Genomic DNA, 24,204 nt, shown 5'->3' with positions numbered 1-24,204 from the left:
TTTTGTCGTGCTTCCCTCCACATTTGGTCCATCCAGCGTCCACACAGCCGACACTAGAAGCGAAATTCTGGACATTGTCCCAAAGTTGGCAACATTGCCACTTTATATAATAATGTTATTATTATTTAATCAAGAAGTATCGGTCTGATTTCAATGAAACTGCAGAGTTATAGGAATGTACCACTGATACATACTACATATTTTTCGTTCACTTTGGTCTATTGAGGGAAGGGGAGCAGTGTATGCCACTTTTTTTTTTTAATCAATTCTCTTCTTCTTCCTTTAACACTAATTATTTGGAGGCACAATGTATAAATTTTACCTCCGCTAAAAGCCCTGTCTTGAAAAAAAACAAAAGCCATATAAAGGTTAAAGAAACAAAAAAACAATCTAACCAGATGGATAAACATATCTGTTGGTCCTAATCAAACTGACATAAAAGACAACTCTTACAATATGTAAATATGAAGCATAAAATGTGACAAACTTTCCAGCTTTATTCAATCTTGTTTATCCTTGCTTTTATTTACCATAAATTACAGTTTTGTATTTTAAAATCCCAACTATAATACACACTGTGAGCTCTCACACACTTCCAACTGAGCAAACAGCATGCATAACCTTTTGCCGTTACAAACTTATGTTTGACACAACAAAAGGTTACCAATTATATATGATCTCTATTGAAAAAATATATACACAAACACAACAACTCTTTATTTTACACATGTACACAAAACAGCTACAAATCAGAGAGAGAGATTTGTAATAGTGATTTACTAATGTTTGCAAAATGTTTCCAAGTGGCTGAACTTAATGAGCACACATGCTTTGGTCTCCACACCACATTGTAGGGAAAAAGTTACCGAACTTAATGTGAAATCAAATCAGCATCATCTTTGCTAAACTGGGAAGACACCCATGCCAGACCCCACCTTAGATTGGTAAGCACAAACTTCAATGCTTTTGTCCACTGCTCCTCTGAGTTGAACTGAATCCTGCAAACACAAGGAGGAAAATAAGTGCCCTATATCAATGGATGGGGGAAAAGATTCAAAGTAAAGCAATAACCTTAATTTATGTAATTACCACTTAAAAGGCAGTGAAAAAGTTTAATGTTTCTGGCTTGCAATTAATATTGAATGTCTGCTGCCTTTATTATAATAAATTAATCGAGGTGGTTCGATACCTGGTGGAGCCACATTGCACAGTGGTTCGGATCCCACTTTAAACTGTAGCTCCAGTCTCGATTAGCCTATCTGTGCATAAAGTGGACTTAACAATTCAATAAATTAATGGCATCTGGGATAGAGATGATATTGTGTCGCTGCATTGTTTACATTCGGCTGGCAAGAGTTCCAATTTCTACTGTTTGACAACATTGTGGCATGGTGGACTGTGTCATCTGCTGTGCTGTACTGTTCGGTGCATAGCGGTTCATACCTGTGTATTTAGTTGGAGGTCTGCTTTCTTGGAAACACAAAACATTTTTTCCATACACTATGATTAAATTTCAATAGAATAAGTAACTCATGAAGACATCAGTGGAGAGGATGCGTATGTTCTTGGAAGAATAGAGAAGAGTTTCAAGGATCCTTGTTTGGAAACCTAATGGTAAGAGGACCTTTAGGGTATCCAAGATGAAGGTGAAAATGACTGGAGCATATGGAAGGCTTGTGTTGCTGTGGCAATAAACTGTTGGGTTTAGATTGATTGACTGATTTGTTGTTTAAGTCCACTTTATGCACAGAAAGGCTAATTGGGACTGGACCTACAGTTTAAAGTGGGATCCGAACCACTTGTGCCTCCACTGGGTATCAAACCCGGGACCCCTTGATTACAAGGCAACGACGCTACTACTGTGCCATCGGGGAGGCCCATGTTGGGTTTAGAAATGCAATAGTTAGTTACTAGGGTTCTGACAGATAACAATTCCATTTATACCTTATATACAAGTCCTCATGGATGACTTGGCAGTGTTATCAATTACATTAGTGTAACCGTACAGCACACACACAAAAAAGAGAAGAAATGAAGCATTTACACTAGAATTGAGAACAATCCACAGAATCTACTTAATGTCAAATTGATCTTTGTTACAACACTGTAGAAGATAGCCTGCGAATTTCAAACTTATGATGATGGAGCAAGAATGAAGGGAAAATGGCAGGATAATATTTACTTGTTTTCGGAGATAAATAAATGGCACTTTTGAAAGGACCGACCTCTTCTCAATTGCCAGGCTTGAACCAGTAGTTTGAAAGTTACCATTTTATATGGATAGTGGTCCAATGATGCGAAAGGAGTGTGCTTCATTTTACAGAAATGCAGGAGAGACTTGACTACTTCTCCTCTGTTAAGAATCACTGCCATCTTACAGTACTAGAACTTGACTTACTTTATGGAAAATGGATTTCCAGTTGATGAATCCTCAATTTTGCCTTTCTCCATTCTGTAAGGCAGACAGAATCCAGAATCTCCCTTCTCCACCTCCTCTTTGAACTGTTGAAGGCAATCCAAGAAGGCCACCATTGCAGCATCAAACTTTGTATCCCACAAGAAACGGAATCCTCCCGATCCATACAATGGAAGCTCTTTATGTTCTGCTAAGACCTGTACATGAAACATTCATTACATTAAGTTTTCACAAATGCTTCCTGAGAGAAAAACAAATCAAAGAGGAATGTGAATATTGGTGAATTAGTTCATTGGTAAAATTACCGATTATTATTACTGATTTGATATGTGTTTAAATAACCTGTAACTTAGTGCAAAAATTATTCCATCTTGTAATTTTTTACAGAAGTAAATATCTAATTCACATACCCTGGTTTTGTAAAATACATGGTTTGGTTTGAATTGGTGTTTCAAGTCCACTTTATGCACAGTAAGGCTAATTGGGACTGGACCTACGGTTTAAAGTGGGATCCGAACCACTATGTGCCTCCACCGGGTATCGAACCCGGGACCCCTTGATTACAAGGCGACGACGCTACCACTGCGCCATCGGGGAGGTTCTTGGAAAATACATATCTAAATACACAAGTATATCTTTCAAAGTCAAAACCAATTTTAGTCATAGGTTACATTTATTAATTAATAAACCATTTATGTTCATGGAACATTTCCAATTGAATCAGAAGAATAGCAGTAACAGTAAAAAAATAATATCAGTCCCATCTCTATAATAAATATTAACAGTACTGAAATAGCTTTCTGCCACACAGAGAATTTATGCTAACTCACTTTAAAGTTAATGAATATTGCATCAGTCTCCCAGATTTGATCCTGGTCAAGTCACAATTTTACCCAACTTCTCAGTAAGGAATGATCATATTTTAATATGTAAATGATAAATAATAATATGGCAGATCATGTTTCAATATGCTGATAATAAAATTTGAAATGATTATTCAGCAAATACTGGTTAATGATCTACGTAGGCTATTTGGAATTCATCCTCCAGTTGGCTGATACGAGCACATGACTTACTGCAGCACTGTGGCACATGCACAGAAATAAGTTGTCACGTGTTGGCACATGCCATGCCAAGTGGTCGGTCACTGTGTTCAGTGCTTGGTGTGTAGAGAGTGGAGAATGATGGCTGGTGCAATAGAAGCTTCCACCGAATGTGAGGTTTGTGGTGTAAATCACTTTACAGGCAGAAGGCTACAGTACAGCCGAAATTCATCCCAGAATAAGTGCCGTCTATGGAGAGAAGGTCATTAGTGAAGGTTGTGTGAGGGAAAGGCTGCAATTTTCGAGTTTTTTTTAACTCCACTTTATGCACATATAGGCTAATTGAGACTGGGCCTACAGTTTAAAGTGGGATCCAAAATACTACGTACCTCCACCAGGTATCGAACCCAGGACCCTTTAATTACAAGGTAATGATGTTACCGCTACGCCACCAGGGAGGCCCAAAAATTTTGAGAGATACAAACTAATGTGCATGATATAGGTGGACAAGGAAGACCGCCTGTTGTGACGAATGACCTTGTGGAACAATTGGATAACGTGGTTAGCGAGTGCCACAGGTTCACAATATCAGAACTGTCTCAAGAATTTCCTGAACTTGGGTGAACCACTCTCTATGAGATTGTGACTGTGAAGCTGAGTTATCACAAGTTTTGTGCAAGGTGGGTACCAGAATATCCTGGTGGTAATCTTCTTCGATGAGGGCATACAGAAGATGGTGCAACGCTATGACAAATACTTGAATTCAGGTGGCAATTATGTTGAAAAATAGTTCCGGTGTGTGCAACTTTCATGTAAAAAATATTGGTTTTCCTTATTTTTATTTTCCTTCATGCCTCTCAGAGGTTGATTTCCAATAGCCCTCGTAATCAAGCTATTGGTTTATTAGTACTTAGCTTATGCAGTTTACCAATCTAATAATGCCACAAATAACATGTGCTGTAACTTGTTTCCACAATTATACAATTTTGTGATTGTTTTTACTTACATAAAATCAAAAACATTTAGATAAGGCATAACTTACACCACATGCCATCATTTCACTAAGTAACGAAGTCCAATTTTGGTATGTACTTACTGTTTTCCTCTAGCTTTCACCACATCATGTGGCTTCATCAGGAGAGAATGGTAATCGTTTAATGATCTCAAGTTGAACTCAAAGTTGCCAGCCAGAGATGGAGTAGGAAGGAGTGACAATAAGTACATGCCAAAACTGGACTTCATTACTTAGTCAAAAACATTTGCTATTAATATAATTCTTAATGCACAATTTCCTTTTTTTACAAGACCTAAAAAAGGTCATATGATTACATATACATACCTACAAGATTGGTTACACTTTCATATTAATACATGTCTAAAAATGTTATTAGGCAATCAATAAGTGATGAAAACATTTGAAGAAATAATGCGGCATATTTCACATTTCAGCTCATAATCATAACTAAGATAGTTATAGAGATTAAAATCACTGACATCAACCTGAAATTAATATAACTCATTTCTTTTAGCTAATCTTGAATCTTCCACGGGAGCTACAAAAGTTTACTTTACATACTAACACTCCATTAACATGACATAAGAAACTTTCCATACTAGAAAATATATTATGATTCACTGTATATTTATAAATGTTTATAACAGGTAATATTTCAAAAACCTCATTTCATTTTAATCATTTTATGGTTTTACAATTCAAATGCCTTCATTTTACATTCATCCTAAAGTAATGTTAATAATAAATATGAAGGCAAAAGACATTAGATATGCATTATTAAGAATTTACATACCTATAACTAATTAATCAATGAATTATCAGAATTTTTGCACAAACATTGATTGATTGAGTTGGTGTTTTAAGTCCACTTTATGCACAGATAGGCTAATTGGGACTGGATCTACAGTTTTAAGTGGGATCCAAACCACTATGTGCCTCCATCGGGTATCAAAACTGGGACCCCTTGATTACAAGGTGATGGTGCTACCACTGCACCATCGGGAGGCCCTTTTTTGCACTAACCATATTCTGAGCTGAATTTATATTTTAACAACATTATAAATATGGAGAAACTAGTACTCACTTTATCCGTGAATAAAGTGAGTACTAGTTTCTCCATATTTATATACTACCACATCTCTTTTCCCAATTATGAATTAACAACATTATATGCAATACATTACCTCTATATAAGAGTGATTTCCATATGGCACAAGGCGAAAGCGTTGAAATGTGAGATTCATTTTCCGAGCCAACGCAGCCAGCAACAAAGCTGTTTGTCCCCATGCAGCATTTATTTCACTCCAGTCCACAGGGGCACTCGGCAGTCGACCCAGCCTGAAGTTGTTTATGGTTCCAAAGTGGCCGCTGTGCCAGATGTGGAATGTTGCATTAAAGACATTTGTCTTTTTCAACTTGTCCCACTGAGCTTGTGCATAGTGCAACTGGCACTCTAGGCTGAAAAAAATAAACAATAGTATTAGCTATGTACAATAAAGCTGGGTACAAAGTTGGGGAAAAAATTTGGAGTTCAAAATTTGGGCTTTACATCACAATATGATCACTGCTAAACTGTAGATTGGCACACAGTTATTCATACAGCATTCATTTATTATCAGTCTTCAGAAATTTGCTTTTTGAAAGTAACTGAACCGCTCAAAAAGTAACCATGTTATGGTTACTTAAAATGTAACTAACTTCATTTTTTATACAAATATATAAATGTTATGTGATGCTTTAACATGCTAATAGCCAGGTTTTAAGTGTTGAACTGTACTTACTATTCAATACATTAAAGTTTATTCAACATCATTCAAAATAAATTAACAAAATAAATTGTAAAAACTTTTTAAATAGAATATTAGCAAACTGGTTCAAAAAATGGTGTCAATTTCAAATCCTGAGAAGTACAAGTAAGAAAGGCACAAAAAGCATTCCTCTACATTCACTATAAAATAATAAAATGAATTCGGTGTTGCACTAATGACAAAGCAAAGTTAATTCCTTGTGCAAAAAAATATTTTCCCCACATTTCTCCATCTTCTGCTTCTAATTACTTAAATATGCATATGTTTCTTAATTACTACAGCATATGTTCACTTAATTACCACGAGATTATAGCTAGATCCATACTGTAAAAAAAAAGTCTGATTTATAAATCTAACATTATTAGTTTCTAAGACATTAAACTTTATTTAGAATGGTATTTAATTACTTAGTTTCAAATAACGCACAAAAAAAATACCAGCCATAACAGTCCTAGCATTTGACTGTTTAGCTCCTCTAATCTCTACCTACTTGAAAAAAAAATTAAAAATTAAAAAAAAAAAAATTACCATGGTATTTTTAAAGTACAATATTTACCTTCTATATTCATCTTCAGTCAACATTAAATCTCTGCGATGCCTGCTGTATTCTCGCCAATAATGTTCTTCCTCACGCTCCAGTCTTTCCTTGTCCTCCTCTTGATGCTGGATTGCCTTCTGCACTTCATCCTCTTCTTTCCTCAATGCTGCCAGTTCTTCATGCAATCGTTGTTCTTCTTGTTGTAGCTAAGTGTAAAGTGCAACCACAATATGAATGAATATATGAATGATATATATATTTCACAATACAGGCATATCTTACAGATGAGGTAAGTACATATGGTACACGTACAAACCTTATATTTTCGCAATCATGACATGCCATCAACAGAGAATACATATATTCTCCTATAACAGCTCTGTTATAGGACTCTAGTCTTCAATATAGGTTCAATAGAATGTCATTTATTACAGAGTAACATACAGAACCCAAAATCAAAGTGGACCACACAGCTAGAAGCAAGAAATGGAGACTGTCATTAGATGTGAGAAGTAAGTGGGTGTTAACATTGGTAGTGACCAGTTGTCATCAAACCAGTTGCATATAGGAAGGGCAACTCACAGACCATTAGCCTCCCCGATGGTGCAGTGGTAACATCATTGCTTTGTAATCAAGAGGTCCCAGGTTCAATACCCGGTGGATGCACAAAATGGTTCGGATCCCACTTTAAACTGTAGGTCCAGTCCCGATTAGCCATTCTGTGCATAAAGTTGACTTAAGGCGAAATCATGCCTCTCGTCCAAGCGTGGCCGTTTCTCCCCTTTCACCCCACCCTTTTCCAAAGAGAGACGAGTTTCCCCCATTTACTTACATTGAAGAAAAGAACAGTTTTAAGTCTTCTCCTCAACTATTGGACTTGCGACCTTCAAATTTTTAAGGGACGTTATTGAAAGGTGTATTTCATGGTGTGTAAATGTAAATTTCTTGTATCACAAATGGTTCAATACTTGATTTTATTTACATTATGTTTGGCAACTGCGTAAAACTGCACGTGAAATGGTCTCAATTGCTGAAACATAATAGCTGCGCCTTCTTCCTCATTTTCAGCCAGTGTAAACAGGTTCTGAGAATCCAGCAGGCGGTCGGTCATCTGTTTCGCAGGAGGAGGAGGTGGGGGTGGACTGGATCCTCAAGAACTGTCTTTGGCAGGCGTGGATTCGATTTGGAAGGACTTCGTTCACAATTCATGTCCCTGCTGATAAGATGATCAGATTTTCTGAAACGAAAAGCAGGACATCCATGGATGCATACGGGGAGGGATTGCAACTAAAACTAAAAGAGCACAAGGTCAAGTACACTCCTCACTTCCCTTTGACAATAAAAAAGTCACGCTGCTTATGTGTCTCCTGAAATATTACACAATATTCTTTGATATGTTTTCTTTTTTATTTGATTTTATTTGTGTTATTTAACGTCGCCTTTGTCACTTTTGGCTAATTGCAACAATGTATGAGTGATGATGATTAAAATTCATGAATGGACACTCACAAAGAACATCCATGCCCAGGCCGGGATTCCACCCCAGGACCCCTGGCATTCTAGCGTTCAACCACTCTGTCACGGAGGTCTTCCCTTTCCTTTCTTGTATATTTCCTTTTCATTTATCTCTTTTTTGTTCCTCCTTTTGCTTACCTTTTTAATTTTACATAGTAACCTTCCTATCTCTCTCGTTTTTTTTGTGCTTCCTTTCTTTCTTTTCATAAAAGATCAATACATTGGGTGAAATAATAGCTATTAAAATATTAATCAATACTGAGAATATATGCTGGTCAAAAAAAGATTTGCATACTGCAAGTTTTTCATATTCTGCATCAATGACGCCACAAATCTCCATACCTTGGAAGCTCACACATCAACCGAAGGCCAAAGAGCAGGTAGATGTCTGTAGCCGGGTTTTGAAGCATGTTTCACGTTTTAACATTTTTATTCACCCATCGATTGTCTCGCAGTTCGTCAGAAGTGGGGGTATGAAGCACTGGACGTCTCAAGGAAGGTTGTAATGGTTGTCATGGTGTGAGATTACATTTTAGAAATGCCACAAAATGCACTTTCGGCAGTGGATAGGATCAGAATAATGACTCTACTACAGCAAGGTATGAAGCAAGTGAACATAGCACATCGGGTAGGCTGTTATCCTAGTGACGTTTCTAGAGTGTGAAAGAAATTCCAGGAGACCCATTCAATAGTAAATAGGCCCAGAGAAGGAAGACCACGCAAAATAACGGCTGCACAAGACAGGCATATCCGTATTTCTGCACGCAGACGTCCTACGTTCCCAGGAACCCAACTCCAGAAGGAGCTCCTTGAGGCCTCAGGCACCATGGTGTCCACCCAAACGGTGCAAAACTGACTGCACGATATAGGGATTGATGCCCGTCGACCTTTGAAAGTTCTCCGACTCACTGCACGACATAGGGCACTACGCGTAAGATGAGCTAGACAACATGAAAACTGGACCCAGGAACAGAAGTCAGAAACACTGTTTACAGATGAAGTACGGGTTAGTCTGCACCCCGGTGACAACACTATACGTGTCTGGAGAGCAAATGGTCACCGTTTCAATGAATTGTCCATGGTGGAATGCTTCCAGCAACAGGGTGGTTCGGCACTGTTCTGGGCAGGAATCATATTGGGTCATCGGATGCCATAAGTTCACATGGATGCACAGTCGGAGGTATCGACATGTGTGGCTTCTGTGATGCAGAAAATAAAAATTTCGTTATAATCAAAACTTTTTTTGACCAGTATATTTGTCTCTTGCCGCAGTTGTAGTAATCATCTCATCAATGCATCAAACATGCAAATCCCATAATTAGGCTATTCCGGACCCCGGAAAGATTTATCAAGTACTAAAAATAAATATTGAAAAATATTTTCGTTTAGCCGTTCTTGTATAATTTCCTCAGAACTTATGGAAAGACAAGGATTATATTGGGACCTTAGGCCTTTGAGGGACACGAAGGACGTATTTAGGGGGACCGGATCCCCCCCCACACACACACCTGAAAGACTTATCAAGTTCGAAAATTGAATAATGAAAATATACTCGTTTAGCATTTGTTGTATAATTTCCTCCTTAACTTATAGGAAGACAAGGATTATATTGGGACCATATGGCTTTCAGGGACCCCCCCCCCCATAAGACTTACCAAGTAATAAAATTAAGTAATGAAAATATTAGCATTTGTTGCATAATGGACAGTTATTAATTTCCTCTGAACTTTTTTTAATCAGAAACTTACTTTTCTCCAACTACATGTGACATCATTTTTTGTTATTCGATAAATATTCAATTATTCATTATTTTCCAGAGCACTTGTTTTTATGTAAATCATTCCGATCTTAACTAAAGGTAAGCTACGTAATGAATATGCACTGTTCCATCTCTATTTTTATAGCTACAGTCTTTTTACCTAATTGTGTAATAATAATATAATATTAATTTATGTATTGTAATTAATATTAATTTTATATAATATAAGTATTTTAATTTAAACATTATTATAATTATTATTCCTGAGACACTTGGTTTGAACCCCTCCAGAAACATATTTGTGGATACGTGCCTGACTGTGGCGTATTTTAGTACTGCAAAAATATATGTTTCACTTTCATATGTTTCTGAGAGTATCCACCATTCAGTTGCCTTAAGAACAGGAACCAGAGAAACAACGAAAGAAAACAAGTAAAAAAAATTATATCCTCGGTAAAAGTGCTTCAAATATGAAATACCAGAGGAAATGAACAAAAACTGGCTTATAACAGAATATTAATCCATAACTTTTTAGATAAATACAAGAAAAGTAATTATGATGTATCCCATTTCTGAAAATCTAAAAGACTATATCTACAGAATTTACGGGTAAGGAGAAGGGGGGGGGGGAGGTGTACACCCAACATTTTCGGAACCAGACTCAATTATACCATTGGCACTGGATTTACTTTCTTGACCAGGGTGTAGGTGACGTTGAAGCGATATCATTGTGAGCAGAGGTTATAGTACAAAACATCAGAGGTAGCTGGGACAGGAGCAAGAGGTAGCACCCCAAAACTTTTGATATCCATAACGAGATATTACGCAAATTGTTCCTCCAACTCGGGTGAAAAAATTGGTTCCCTTCCCAACTTCCGCAATACCGCTTCCTGTGGTATACCTTGTTTGATGCAACAAAATTTAATGAACTTGTTACAAACCTATTAAATATTCACGTACTTTCCTCTACTTTTTTTGCGTTTTTCGTCACGTAAAAACACAGAATATAGAAACCATGAAATAAAGCAGATTAAGTTGTCTCTATTCGATTTCTGTGCATTGTAAAAAAGTTCAAAAAAGACTGTTCATCAACAAAGTGATTGGTGTTTATGAAAAGGAAGCAAGGCGACTCCAGTTTCTATTTAAATAGTAGCCTTGAACCTGAACTTCCATACGTGCCAAATTTTCAATTTAATTTGAATTTTATGATTTATACAGCAATAATAATAATGATAGAGAAGCTAAGACTGAAGAGCAAGACATGAAATTTTATCCCGCCCCCCTAAGAAAAAACCTGTGAACGACCTTGATATCAATCCAGAATCGGCAAGAATAATTCATAATATCTTCATTACAGCTTGGGTTCTCATCAAAATAAATCGTGTACTTTCGTGTGCTAACGAATGCCTAAAAGATAGTACATTTCTGTTGCTCAATATTTTTTTTGTGGCGATTTTAACTTGATGTCAAGTCAGAATCGCCATGATTAATTTATTAATATCTTGATTACTATTATTGTGCTAATTAACCCTAGCTTACTGGTGCCGTAAGAGAAACTCACTTACCAGAAGGGGTGGCTCACAGGTCAACATTTTTTTATCACTAAAATTCCCAAACTGTTTTGTTATTGAATCCTGCTTTCTTTGTTGATTATATATGTGCAGTTATTCAGTAACTAATCACAATTTAAAAAATACCATCATTAATAAAAAATAACCAATAGAATTGCATGAGTGTTGCACACATATTTTACCATTCGCTAAAACTCACTAAAAACATATTTTTTTATTAATGCTGTTTTTGTATAAAGAGGGGAAATTGTTTATTAATAATAATAATTACAAAAATTACTATCATTGCCAACCTATTCTACACTGTCACTGTCATGAGTGTCTCGAATAACACGCATTCAAAGATGACGCCTGATAGGCTCACCAAACGCATTTTGCCTCCTATTTACATTACATTTATGTTTTTATGAACAAAGGAAATATGGAAATATTGAGAACACTGTAGGAAACAATGTAATTTATTTTCAATTTTTCATAAAACTTTTTAACAGTTGAAAAATAGAAAAGGTAGTGATGGTAGGCCTGACAGCACTCCCTCAACCCCCTCCAGTAAGCTAAGGTTAAAATAAATCGTGTGCTAACAAATGCCTAAAAGATAGTACATTTTTGTTGCTCAAAAACAGTTTTATTGTGTGTGTGACAATTTTATCTCGATATCAAGCCAGACTCGCCGCGATTAATTCATTAATATTTGTGTGCTTTCATGAGATAATGATGTCAAACGTTTGAGATTAATTTTAATAATTTATTAATATGTGGCAGTAGCATACGCAGGATTTCATCAAGGGGCAGTGATTTGTAAAACTTTCTCCAAATTCACATTACCATTGTTTTATTATACTTTAATTAAATAATAGTACTCATAAATAATTAATAATACTTATAATGAATTAGTTGAATTACTATTAATACCACTACTAATATGAAGTAGTAGAGATCTACAAAAAATATAGAATGTATGAAAGCAATAGAATGAAATTACTTTCTAGTCATTTGATTTTTAACAAATTCTAGGGAGCATATTTCTTGTTCTTTGTTACAAAATAATTGTCAACCTGGTGAAACATCTTAAGTGTGAAGGAAATCCATAAAAACAAGAAAATATTTAAATAAATTTAAGGAATCATGGTATGGAACTCATCCAAGAAGCTGCAGTGGTCTGGTCAGTAGGGCATCTGACAACCACGTGGGAGATCCCGGTTCAATCCCCGTAAGCGGTTGGAATTTTTCCAGTTCTGTCCCCAATAATTCACATCTGGATTGCCTCGCTGTTCTTACCATCAAAGCATTTTTAAATAGTTAAGCTCATTGTCGTTTGAATTCAGAAATTCAAATGTGAAGTGCCGCTGTAAACAATGGGAAGGCAGACTGACGACTGTGTATTCTTGTCCGCTTAGCCTTTGTCTATACACTAGCCGCTTACAACGAACCAAGGACTTTCTTTAGTTAATGCTCATTGTTCAAACAAAAAGATACATATTCATTGAACATTCTTGCAGCTGAAATACGAAATAACATTTTTTTTTCTCTTTTAAATCATAGTTATCCTCATATTTTATTATCAAGGCATTTGTTCTGAAAGATGCGTGCGCTTGGAATGCTGTGCTTTTCTCCGTTGCTGCATGGGAATAATAATTCATAATAATTCAAATAATAATAATAATAATAATAATAATAATAATAATAATAATAATAATAATTAGTAGTAGTAGTAGTAGTACTAGTAGTAGTAGTATTGTCGCAGATCTTTGACTGTGATAAATTGGCCATTTTAATTTTTCCACAGCATATTTCATAACATTTCAAAAGCTCAGGGGGGGTTAAACCCCATAACCCAATCCCCCCCTTGCGTATGCCACTGATATGTGGTGATTTCCACTTGACATACATGGTGGACGAAGCTTCAGGGATTCTATGGAATGCCAAAAACGGTTGGGTCATTTGCACTCCCTTCCCTCCCCACCCCAACCCTGCCAAAATGGTCAAGAAAGGAAAGGACATGCACCAGGGAAGAGCCCTCCCATGTAAAGGGACGAGGTTGACTGCGCTTGTTAATGACATTTTAAAACAATGTTGCCAAACTTAATGTAAATAAAATCAAGTATCAAACCATTTGTGATACACAAACATTGAATTTACGGACCAGGAAATATGCCTTTCAGTAATGTCCCTTAAAAATTTGAACGTCGTAAGTCCAATAGTTCAGGGGAAAACGTAAAACTGTTATTTTCTTCAAAGTAAGTAAATGGGGAAAACTAGTCTCCCTTCGGAAAAAAGATTTAAAAAAAGGGGGAGAAACGGCCACGCTTGGACAAACGGTATGACATCGCCTTAAAAACAAATACTCAACTCAACCCCACTGACCGTTACCATTAGTAATATGGATTGGGACTTTATGTGCCTGTATATTTTGGCATGGTTAGGTACAGGGCACGAAAAATCCTGGTCACCATGGTGACTAAAATTTTCAGCCTGGCGACTGTGATCTTTTGCTGTAATATGTATGAAATTTTGAATATTCTTTATACTTTATTTGCGTGGGCGAGGTTCAATCTGAGGCTGTTCTGCCACCTGGCCCATGTCATGGAGTATGGCCAATATTTAAGCACACGTTTCGTGTCTCTCTTGACAAAATTTCAACCTGCTAGTGTTGGCATTTACAGAGATATGTCCCCCAAATGGTACTTTTTCACTCAACCCATAAATCTGCAGTAAAAAATCCATCAAATGCTGCACACGACCAATACTGGTCACAAATGACAGATTGACATGGCATCAGACATCTAATTATGACCTTTGATAACTTCTGATATACTTATCTCACTCAAAATTCCATTTCTGGAAAAATTTTAACACTGCCTTCCACCAGTTATTAATTTAACTAATTTTCTGTGTGGCGTAAACTGATAATTTTAAGCATTAAAAATATCTCGGTAAGAGTCTAGTTTACGTCCTTTTCCTAAGGAATACGTGTCATATATTGATGGAAAGGTTATTATATAAGGAATTCAACAAAGTAAATCCCAAGGCGAGGAAAAATATCCTGGAGGAGAAAATCGAGAAAAACCGATGTTGTCCGGATATGTGTGATTGAACGTACTGAGGACATTTTTCGATGATGAAGCACATATTTAGAGGTGACATGAGTGCTAATGGAACCTAACCTAACAGGCCTAACCTAACCTCATAGGCATACCTCATTCCCGTGAATAGTTAGTGGGGCTATCGTGAACAGAAAGTGTATAAAGAAAAACTTACTTACCCTAAGAGATGCCGGAGTGCCACCTGTGCTAGCAAGGTTTTGAACAATGCACTGAATAATCACTGGGGATAAACGTATTTTAAACTATCTAGAAGTTTTTTTCCATTGAAACTCCACTAAATGGTCCGCAAAAGAATCCGAAGGTATTTTTTTGCACACACAAATACAAGCATGCAGTGTTGTCAACTCCCATCGGTTACCACCAAAAGGCAAGAAGGACGTAAACTAGACTAGCCAATATCTCAATGGATGAGGCTTTACTATGCAGAAAACCCACTGTAAATATCTCTTACGGTTTTCAAGATATACATTTTCAAAATTTGGGTTGCGTGACTTTTGAAACACTGTAGTATGCATAGAGGGCTGCATAGTCTGCCTTTTACCTACCCACTGCCCGCTTGCTCGCGAGGACAGGTATACCTGCTCGCCTGCCCACGGCAACGAGTCGACTTGCGTCTTTACCCGGGTTCTTGGTCTTCAAGGCGCTCTGCGCTTACAAGGTACCTGGGCATTTAACAAGACCCGGGCACCTGCAAAACCTGCTGGAAGGAAACAGCCCTCCGGCAGCATGTCGCTCCAGGTGTTTCATCACCACGTGGACGGCTGCAGCCAGTGTTGCCTACTTACGTAGCTCCTAAATCCTACGAAGTCCTAGGAGGAGCTCTCTGCTTTAAGGAGAATTTACAGTATATACTTAGTGATTTCAGTTCATTGTAAGCAGTTTTTATCTTATTGCCAGGAAATGCACGCAGTATTACAGCTTCATTTATCTAAATGAATGATCGAGCAAACAAAAATCTCCTCACTGAAAACTAATTGTTTTTCATTGCATGGTGCCTTAACCAGGCACGCAGTGGCGCAACCAGAGGGGGGGCAGGGGGCATTGCTCACAACCTTGGACGGAAATTAAGTCTAGCGGAGGGGTTAGGGTGGGGGTCAAACATTAAATCACAAGAAAAAACAGGCTAGCAGAATTAAAGAGTAGCAGGGCTAAAGGGTACTCAAGATGGAATTAAATTTCATATATTTCTTGCATTTTCCTTCCAGACGGAAAGGGCACCTGCAAAGGGGGAATGGAGGGGTAATTGCAACCCCTTGATTTCAAATTTTATGAAAGTAGAAATATATTATAAAATATTATACAGTCTCATCAAGTTCAATGCCGTAGCAAAGGGGTAGCGGGAGACGGTCCTGAGCGCCAAACGATCTAAGTGAGAAAAGTTTTAAAACAGAGAATGCTATGGCGGCCCGTGATATTATTTGCTATTAATGCTGGTTTGTTACGAGTTGGATGAATTGATTATGTAATACGTCGCTCCATGTGAAAAGAAAATATTGTAGATGAAAATTTTACATGCCATATGTATGTACATTCGGAATGCATTAATCATGCACTTTCTTTCTTTCAAAAACAGTTTGTGTGCTTGTTTTCCATTATTAACTAATGTGAAATCGACGTGTTGAAAAAAAATATTTCCAATCCTCTGTTTCAACACAAATGCGTAAAAACCGACTTCTATAGTAGAACCACAAGCAAAAAAACCTGCGCAGAAGCACATCGCGCTGGCGGGTGCGGGAAAGGGCAGGGGGGAAGCAACATTCGCGCTGGCTCACGTCAACGTTGCCAGGCCTATTCATTTCTCGGGAGAATTTCTTAATAAACTATTGCTATGCAACCTCCAACGGCCAGCTTAAAAACACGTTTCCTGCTCATCTTACTTGAACATGGAGGGGAGATGTGGAGTGGAACTCCACTCAGCGTGACAAGTGCTGTTTGAACTGTGAAATTATGTCAAACGCTACTCAATTGTGCTAGGACATTATTTTATTACTTTTACTACATTACTATTTTTAGATGGCTGTATTTTATCCCACCCTAAACTATATTTCTATTTTAGTTATTTTACTTCGCTTTTGTGCCACTACGGGTAAGTACGACAATATGGATGAATGAAAAACTGATGAAATGGATGATGTGACACAAACACAGTGAAACGTCCTTGCCTTACGAGGTAGAAACACTGACTTCGTAGCGTGGGCAAATTATGTTATACATGTATGTGTTTGTGGGTGTGTGTGTGTATTTCTAGCAGATGGGGAGGATGGGTGGCACCCTAGCATAAGCGTTGCTATCTTGAATTATTGAGGAAGACATGCTGTCTAATTCACCAAATATATTTCACATACGTAATGCATTTTCTCATTATGGTGCATTTGGAAAGATTGTGGAAAATCGCCGACAACGAAAGGCGGCAAGTTAGCTTCATCTGTGAACACAACTTTCTACCATTTCCTATCCTAAAAATTCCTCGCGATAATAGAGGCATCGGAAACCCCTTGTGTCGGTGCTGAGAAAGGGCAAATTTGAGGGTGTTTTCCATGCACCCTCTAACCGGAAAATGCGGAAGAGATGATAGATGTTGGTCGGTTCCCTCGGATGGTTTACTACTTTTGTTTGAAACATGTCCACTCCTGAAATGGAGATCGGTTTATTTTCGCCAAACACAGGGTTCTGGGTTTAGCACCATTGTTACACAAGTATCTGTGACGTTTACACCGTAAACAATGCATGTCACTCCAGTGCTACTCCCCTTGCCCCCCCCCCCCCCCGTGCGCACTCCTATGCTGCCCCTTCGCCCCCAAGAACGTCGATCATCCGCTACTATTAGATCATCAGATTTTGTAGCAGATCTTCTGGTTTCCCAAGGAACAATCTCCCGAATTTTTCAAATCTGACCTGGCAACACTGCCCCGAACACCGATAAAGGCAGGGAAGTTGCGCGAACGCTTTGGACGGAAGGTTTTTTTCCTTGTGGTCGAGCTATACCCCCTTTTTGCATGATTTATGAAGATAATAATGCCTTTCATGCTACTTTATTACTATTATTGTGATTGTTGTTGTTGTTACGTTTATCCAAGTACCTGCCCCCCCCCCCCCAAACGAGGGTAACGGCAATGCCCCTGGCTGGCTAAGGCCCTGGTGTTCGCAGTAGAACAGTGTGTTGTTTGACTCGCGACCTCAGCGTCGAACGTGACATGTTTCAGTCCTGCCCTATATTATCACTATATACGTATATTGGTTATTTACGACATATACTTATGGATCCTGTGCCACGGAAAACCTATTTCAATGTGAGTGTGGGGGGGGGGGGAGTAGCAACATTCGTAAATCTCATTTCATTGGTGATGTGGCTTACGAAGCTTTGAGTTCCCTTTTTTAAGTAGTGAAAATCTATTGCAGTTGGCAACACTGCAGAACGGTGTGGGCCCGGTGCAATTTCTACTCAAAGCAACTACGTCATGCAGAGGGAGGGGTCTGCTGTTGATGGAAAGAACGAACTGAGACCTACTAGGTATCGTAAGACTGCGGGTACCCAGTGGGTCTACAATGCCTGCCAGGAACGATCTGGGTAGGTGGTCAGACAAGCTGCTCAAGCGAGGGTGTTGCGCAGGTTGCATGGTATTTTAGGAGCGATGTCTCGCGAACGGGTCTGCTCCAGGTCTTGTGCAGGCCTCTTGAGTATGCACAATTGCTAGTAGGTGGTTTGATGACACCATTTTCAGAGCTGGCACCTAGCTCTGAAGAACATTTTTCGAGCACTGGATAGGTATCTTCTTCAGTGAACATGGGGTAGTTTGGTGTGTACAAGCAGGTAGGTTATGTGTTTGCTGCAGTCACCACCAAATTTACATAACAATATAAGTTACCTGCTCATACACACAAAACTACTCTCTTTCTCCTGAAGAAGAAATGTAATCATTGCAAAATAGAGAGATGCCATAAGAAAAAAGTGTCTCGGTGTTTATTCAAAAACGTATTTAATGCCACTAACCGAGCTATATTAAGGAAGTTTTCATCACACCAAATAATTTTATAAATTACTTATTTATAAATACATTTTTATATCAACACTAAAGCACTACTTACATCTTCTAATTCCTTTTGCAACGCTTCTAAATCTTCTTCATCATCCTCTACCTCCAATCTGTAATTTGAAAACACAGTAATAATACAATATTCAAAGTTAGAAACATTTACTTTCAAAAGTAAAAAAAGCAATATAAAATCACACCATACTTGATAACCTTAAATCTGCCTTCATGAACTAAAATCAATCATCAATAACTGTTCACATCCTTCTCTCTTTTAATACCCTCACTTCTATATATATTGGTATTTCATTGGTTGCCTTGGTTACCATGAGACACTTTCATGCTTAAGGGGGGGAAAGAGCATAAAGATGCGCTTATCCTTTCCATATCTTAAAAAGAGTTCTGAATGAAGTATTCTTTACATAATCATTAATTACTTCTCTGAATACAGTGGAACTAAGATTTTATGTTCCTAGATTTTAAAATTTCCCCGTTATACATTTCTTCCTTCTACTCTGAATGCAACAAAATACATATTAAAATTTATTTCGCTGACTTTACATTTTCCACATTTTAATTTTTTAGCTGCAGGCCTGTGAAGCATGTATTATGAAGGTTCCACTGCGTATAAAAGTGTTTCTGCTTAATCAAAATTTCATGCTGTTTATATTTCTTGCATTACAGCAATGGCTTTAAAATACAAAAATATTTTTAAAAAGTTTACACCCTGGGCCATCACAATTTTTATAATAAATGCATACACTTATATAAATACTAGAGATGGACCAATATATAAACAAATTGCAGATGCCAACAACAGATATTCTATACCAATCCAATATAAAAGTGCAAGACACAATGCAACCAAGAATAATTACTTCCCACCCAATGGATATGTATACTATATTTTTGAATACATCATACTTGTAGTCTAGTTGCTACTTTTAGAAACCCCATCCAGAGTTCCAATTTAAAACCAGTGATGTCTATTTCAAATACCAGAAATAACATAATATCATAACTCAATACCAAAGTTTTGCCTTAAAAATATTATTGCGTTCACGTAAGATAATTATTTATTGTAGATTAGGCTCACACAGGAGTTGTACTACGTAGAAATTTTTCAGCGAAAAGTGCAGGCTCGACTGGGACTCGAACCCGGGTCTCTGGCATACGGTGCCATTGCTCTAACCACTGAGCTACCGAGCCGGCCTGGCCTCACCTGATCTTTCGCTATCGCTGTTTTACCTGCGTGGAATCGTCTCTGCCAGTGCTACTGCAACAGGATCTGTTGCCTTTGAAACACGGTAGACTTCGTCGTGGGCTGGTTCCCACAGCACGGTATGCCAGAGACCCGGGTTCAAGTCCTGGTCGAGCCTGCATTTTTCGCTGAAAAATTTCTATGTAGTACAACTCCTGTGTGTGTCTAATCTACAATAATTATTAACATCTCTACCAGTTTCCGACATGTTTCAGAGCTTATTTTATTCCACTCGGCTTGCACAACAGTTTTCAACTCTTGTTTGCACTTGCAGCTTGCTTTATGGACTTACCTCTTCAAAATTGCCCATAAATGCTCAATGGGATTTAAGTCTGGACTTTGAGCTAGTGTTTGTAGTAGTTTGGACACATTCCATATTAGCCAACTCATGTAACCTTAGGCTTACTGTCATTGTCTTGTTGGAATCTGTAGATAGACGGCATGTCCATTTTTTGGGCACTCTGCTTTACATTGTTCTTCAATATGTCCAAATAGACATACACATCCAAGATACCATCAATAAAATGGATGGTACCAACACCTTTGGACAACATACAGCCCCAAATCATTAATGACCCACCACCGTGTTTAACTGTTGGAACTGTGTTAATGTGATCATTGTCTTTATTCGATTTTCTCCAGACCATATTTATCCCATCTGACCCGTATATATTAATCTTGGACTCGTCTGACCATATGACACTATCCCAAAATTCCTGGTCATTGTGGATGTGCTCTTTCGCGAATGGAAGTCTATTCCTGCGATTCACCTTATTTACATACGGCCTCTTTCGTAGTATTCTGCCGTGATATCCATGCTTCCACAAGGCACGTCGGACAGTTTGATCGGACATCATCTTGCCAGAAACATTTTCTACTAACGGTCGTAACTGAGGAACACTTAGTTGGGGGTTTTCTCGCACTCTTTTTAAAATAAAGCGTTCATCACGTTTATTCAACAGTCTCTCTTTTGGTTTACTCGGCACATTCTGGGTTGAACCTTCCTCTCGAAATTTGTTTACTATGTATTGAACTGTGGAGTGTGATTTATTGACTGTTTGTCCAATTTTTCTTAACCAATAACCTCTAAGGGACAAATTTATAATAACATCCTTCAGATTGGAACTAAGTTCCTTCACCTTGCCCATTTCGAACACGCTGATAGATAGACGATAGGCCTACAACAATACCTAAGCCAGCATTCCACTTGACGGGGAGCGTGCCTGATTGTTTAAACTTGTTACGAAGTTGCAAACTGCACGAAATTGCCCGAATAGCGGTGGCGCTGTATGCAAGGAAGATTGAAACTCTTGCCTGTACGAATAACAATGTTGCATGAAACAGCATGTTTTTCTCTTTCCACAGAAATTATATGCTCTGTTTATACACTTTGAACATACATTTTTATTGACATTTGTTGGTGAGACCTTCATTAACATTAATTTCCAGGTACATATGAAAATGATTATATTTACTAGTAGATATGACATTTTTTTCCTCGGAAATTCTATGTGTACGAATAACAATGCTACATGCTGCATCAGTTTGGAGATAGAAATAACGCTGTGGAACCAGAATCATTACAACAGAAAGAGCATGTATATAATGTTTAAGTAATAAAGTACCATAATAATACAAAACATTACTTTGTTCTTAATGTGTACAATGTATATGATTTACTTTGTGCTGTTGACAAATATCAGAAGATACTTCTTTTTCAGATACATTTTCTCCACCCCAAGTTCTATTCAAAAACCATTAATTTATTGAATTTGCTTGTAAAATTTGTTAAATAGTTCACTTGAATTGCCATGTAAATAGTTTGACAATTGCCAACACTGGCGATGTAATTCGAGCTGGATGCAGGGTACACACTGCATACATTCCACTTCCTGGAAACACAAGCGCTCACCCTTGGTGTGTATTCTGCACATCAATTCCTATTTTCACATAAGTAATTGGAATTAGTAGGATGGTATTGCAATAACTTGTCTTAGATGTCATGAATTGGCCTAATTGTATATATTTATGGTGCTCACATTTTAAATAGTATAGGTTTTGAATATGTGTATTGCTTGGGAGGTGTACTTGTTTATGTCAGCAGGGGGAGTTTGTATCATTTTTCTACTCGGATTAATAGTAAAGTATTAAATTATATTTCCGCATGAAAAACCTCACAGTTTTCCTCATTTGCTTCGGTACGCATTGCGTCAGTCTCTTGTTTAAGATTCCAGTTGTTTGAATCGCCGCCAGAGGCCCTCAGATTACTTGTTTCTGCGATTACGCATAGATTCGGTAGTTTTTCGGAAGCAGTCTCAGCTCGGAAGAACACAGGATGCGTTGGTCATGATATACTTCCTCCTCCTGTTGTTCATTCGACCTTCGAGAACAGTGTGTGCATTCAACTCCCACTCTCGGATAACGTCGAAGAAGTTCTTTCAAAAGTAACTTTTCCTATCACAAACTTCGTGAATAGTTTGGCAATGTTAAGATGGAATAACTTTGCACGCCAAGTTTTAAAGAGACAACATTGTGACGTATACGTGAGAGAGTTGGAGCAGTGAGAAGGAATCAACGAGAAATTGGAACCATACGAAGTGTTTGACTGTTGCCCATTTTGATCATGTTTTCTCGAAGTTGCATACGTAACGGACGAGTGTAATCGACGTAGATTGAGGTAAGGAAAGAAGCTATCGTTAGGAAGTTACATCTTGTGAACTCTTGTTATAATGTCGACGTTGGAGCGATCGCAAAATTTGCCAAATGGAAGATGAAGTTTGAACTATTCTCCTTTTCATCGCTGCTGTAACCTATGGACGTCATTTTGTGAAGGAACGTGTTTGGCCAAGACAAAGCGTAGAGGGAAGACGATTAAGTTGTGAAGTTACGCTTGTACAAGAAACTGCACAGTCGAACAGCTTGTTGCTGAGGTATGTACTTTTACGTTATTGTTGGTAGTGAATAATGAAGAGTTATTATGGAACGTACATAGGCATGACGAATTATTTGCACGTGTGAATTATTGGAAGGAGTACGAACCAAAGGGTTGAATTTTTCTCTTCGCAACTGTCAAGTCTTAACATCGTCGCAATTGGGCCAGAGTGGCAAGACGTGACGTTTTGCTCCCCTTTGGCCACTTTTGCATAATTTGATAAGCTACACTTGTACAGTATTATTGTAGTGTTATGCTTTATAATTATTGAAGAATCATGTTCGCTACGAGTCTCCAAAAGGAATTTAAATGCACATACATACGTTCATGTGATTATGTTGCATACGTAACGTACCTTTGAAATACCTTGTAAGAGCACCAAGGAATTAAGATAAGTATAATGTTGCTTAAAGGCCAAAAATTCATGATTAGATCTTCATAGTATAAAAGTAAGATTTTTATAAAAATCTTTGCTAATCTAAATTATTGTCAAATTGTAGTAATGGTTTAATATGGAACACGTTAATGTCATTTCACTTGGAAGTAATTTTAAGAGATAGATCTAATCAATTGTTATATTTTCGTGAAAGATTGAACTATTAAATGGACGCTGGTTCGTCTAATTGTTGTTATATTACTGTACTTGTTGTTGGGAAATAATAGTCATTCTTCGTTGCGGGACTATTATAATAAAACTTGACCACGTGTCGCAAATCATAAATTGTTTTTACCTATTTGTCCTAGAAACTATACTCTTGATTAAACTTGGGTAATTAGAATTGTCAAAACATTACGTACAATTATTAACCATCAATCTTTTATTTTGATTAGACAGTTAAAGCCTTGAATATAAACGAATCAAGTTGGTTACTGATCATGTTAGTTGTAAGTCACGTAATTTGAATTGTACGCATTTGGACACGGAACGAACACTCAACTTCTCTTCCAGATTAAAGTGTATTTTTTGAGAAACTAGCATCTCCTAGCATTAATACTGTTGGTATTCTCTTTAGTTATTCAATTGGGTTGTCCCAATTTGTGGTTCTCTTATGAGACTGAGGCGACTGTGCAAAAACACGTCATTAGCTTCAAACAAAGTAACTTTTGTAACGGTTTGGTTGGGGTAAGTTTAATCTTCACTCCACGGCCTCAGTTCACGACTTCCCCTTTTAATATTATTTAACTACCCACCTAATTAGTTACACAGTGCA

At 37.6% G+C, this 24,204-nt stretch overlaps 1 protein-coding gene and 1 non-coding gene across 5 annotated transcripts in view; both read right to left on the bottom strand.

The window, feature by feature from the left end:
• Positions 1 to 696: 696 nt before the first annotated feature.
• The window catches only part of LOC145985898 (beclin-1-like protein), a 41,298-nt gene continuing 17,790 nt past the window's right edge, over positions 697 to 24,204 (bottom strand). For all 4 annotated transcript variants that reach the window (XM_083120034.1, XM_083120035.1, XM_083120036.1 and 1 more), the window contains 5 exons: positions 18,856 to 18,913; positions 6,839 to 7,026; positions 5,659 to 5,932; positions 2,399 to 2,613; positions 697 to 998 (listed from right to left, as the gene is read on the bottom strand). In XM_083120034.1, coding sequence (XP_082976160.1) covers positions 872 to 998; positions 2,399 to 2,613; positions 5,659 to 5,932; positions 6,839 to 7,026; positions 18,856 to 18,913 — 862 coding nt within the window. In that variant the 3' untranslated portion in view covers positions 697 to 871. The remainder of the gene's footprint in view (positions 999 to 2,398; positions 2,614 to 5,658; positions 5,933 to 6,838; positions 7,027 to 18,855; positions 18,914 to 24,204) is intronic.
• TRNAT-CGU (transfer RNA threonine (anticodon CGU)) lies at positions 19,938 to 20,009 on the bottom strand. The gene has a single exon. It is a non-coding gene; the product is annotated as a tRNA-Thr (tRNA).

This window comes from Lepisma saccharinum, chromosome 3 (genome assembly GCF_977018435.1).
Source record: "Lepisma saccharinum chromosome 3, izLepSacc3.1, whole genome shotgun sequence".
NCBI lineage: Eukaryota > Metazoa > Arthropoda > Insecta > Zygentoma > Lepismatidae > Lepisma > Lepisma saccharinum.
Note: the sequence above shows the minus strand (reverse complement) of the source record. Positions and strands in the feature narration are given on the sequence as shown.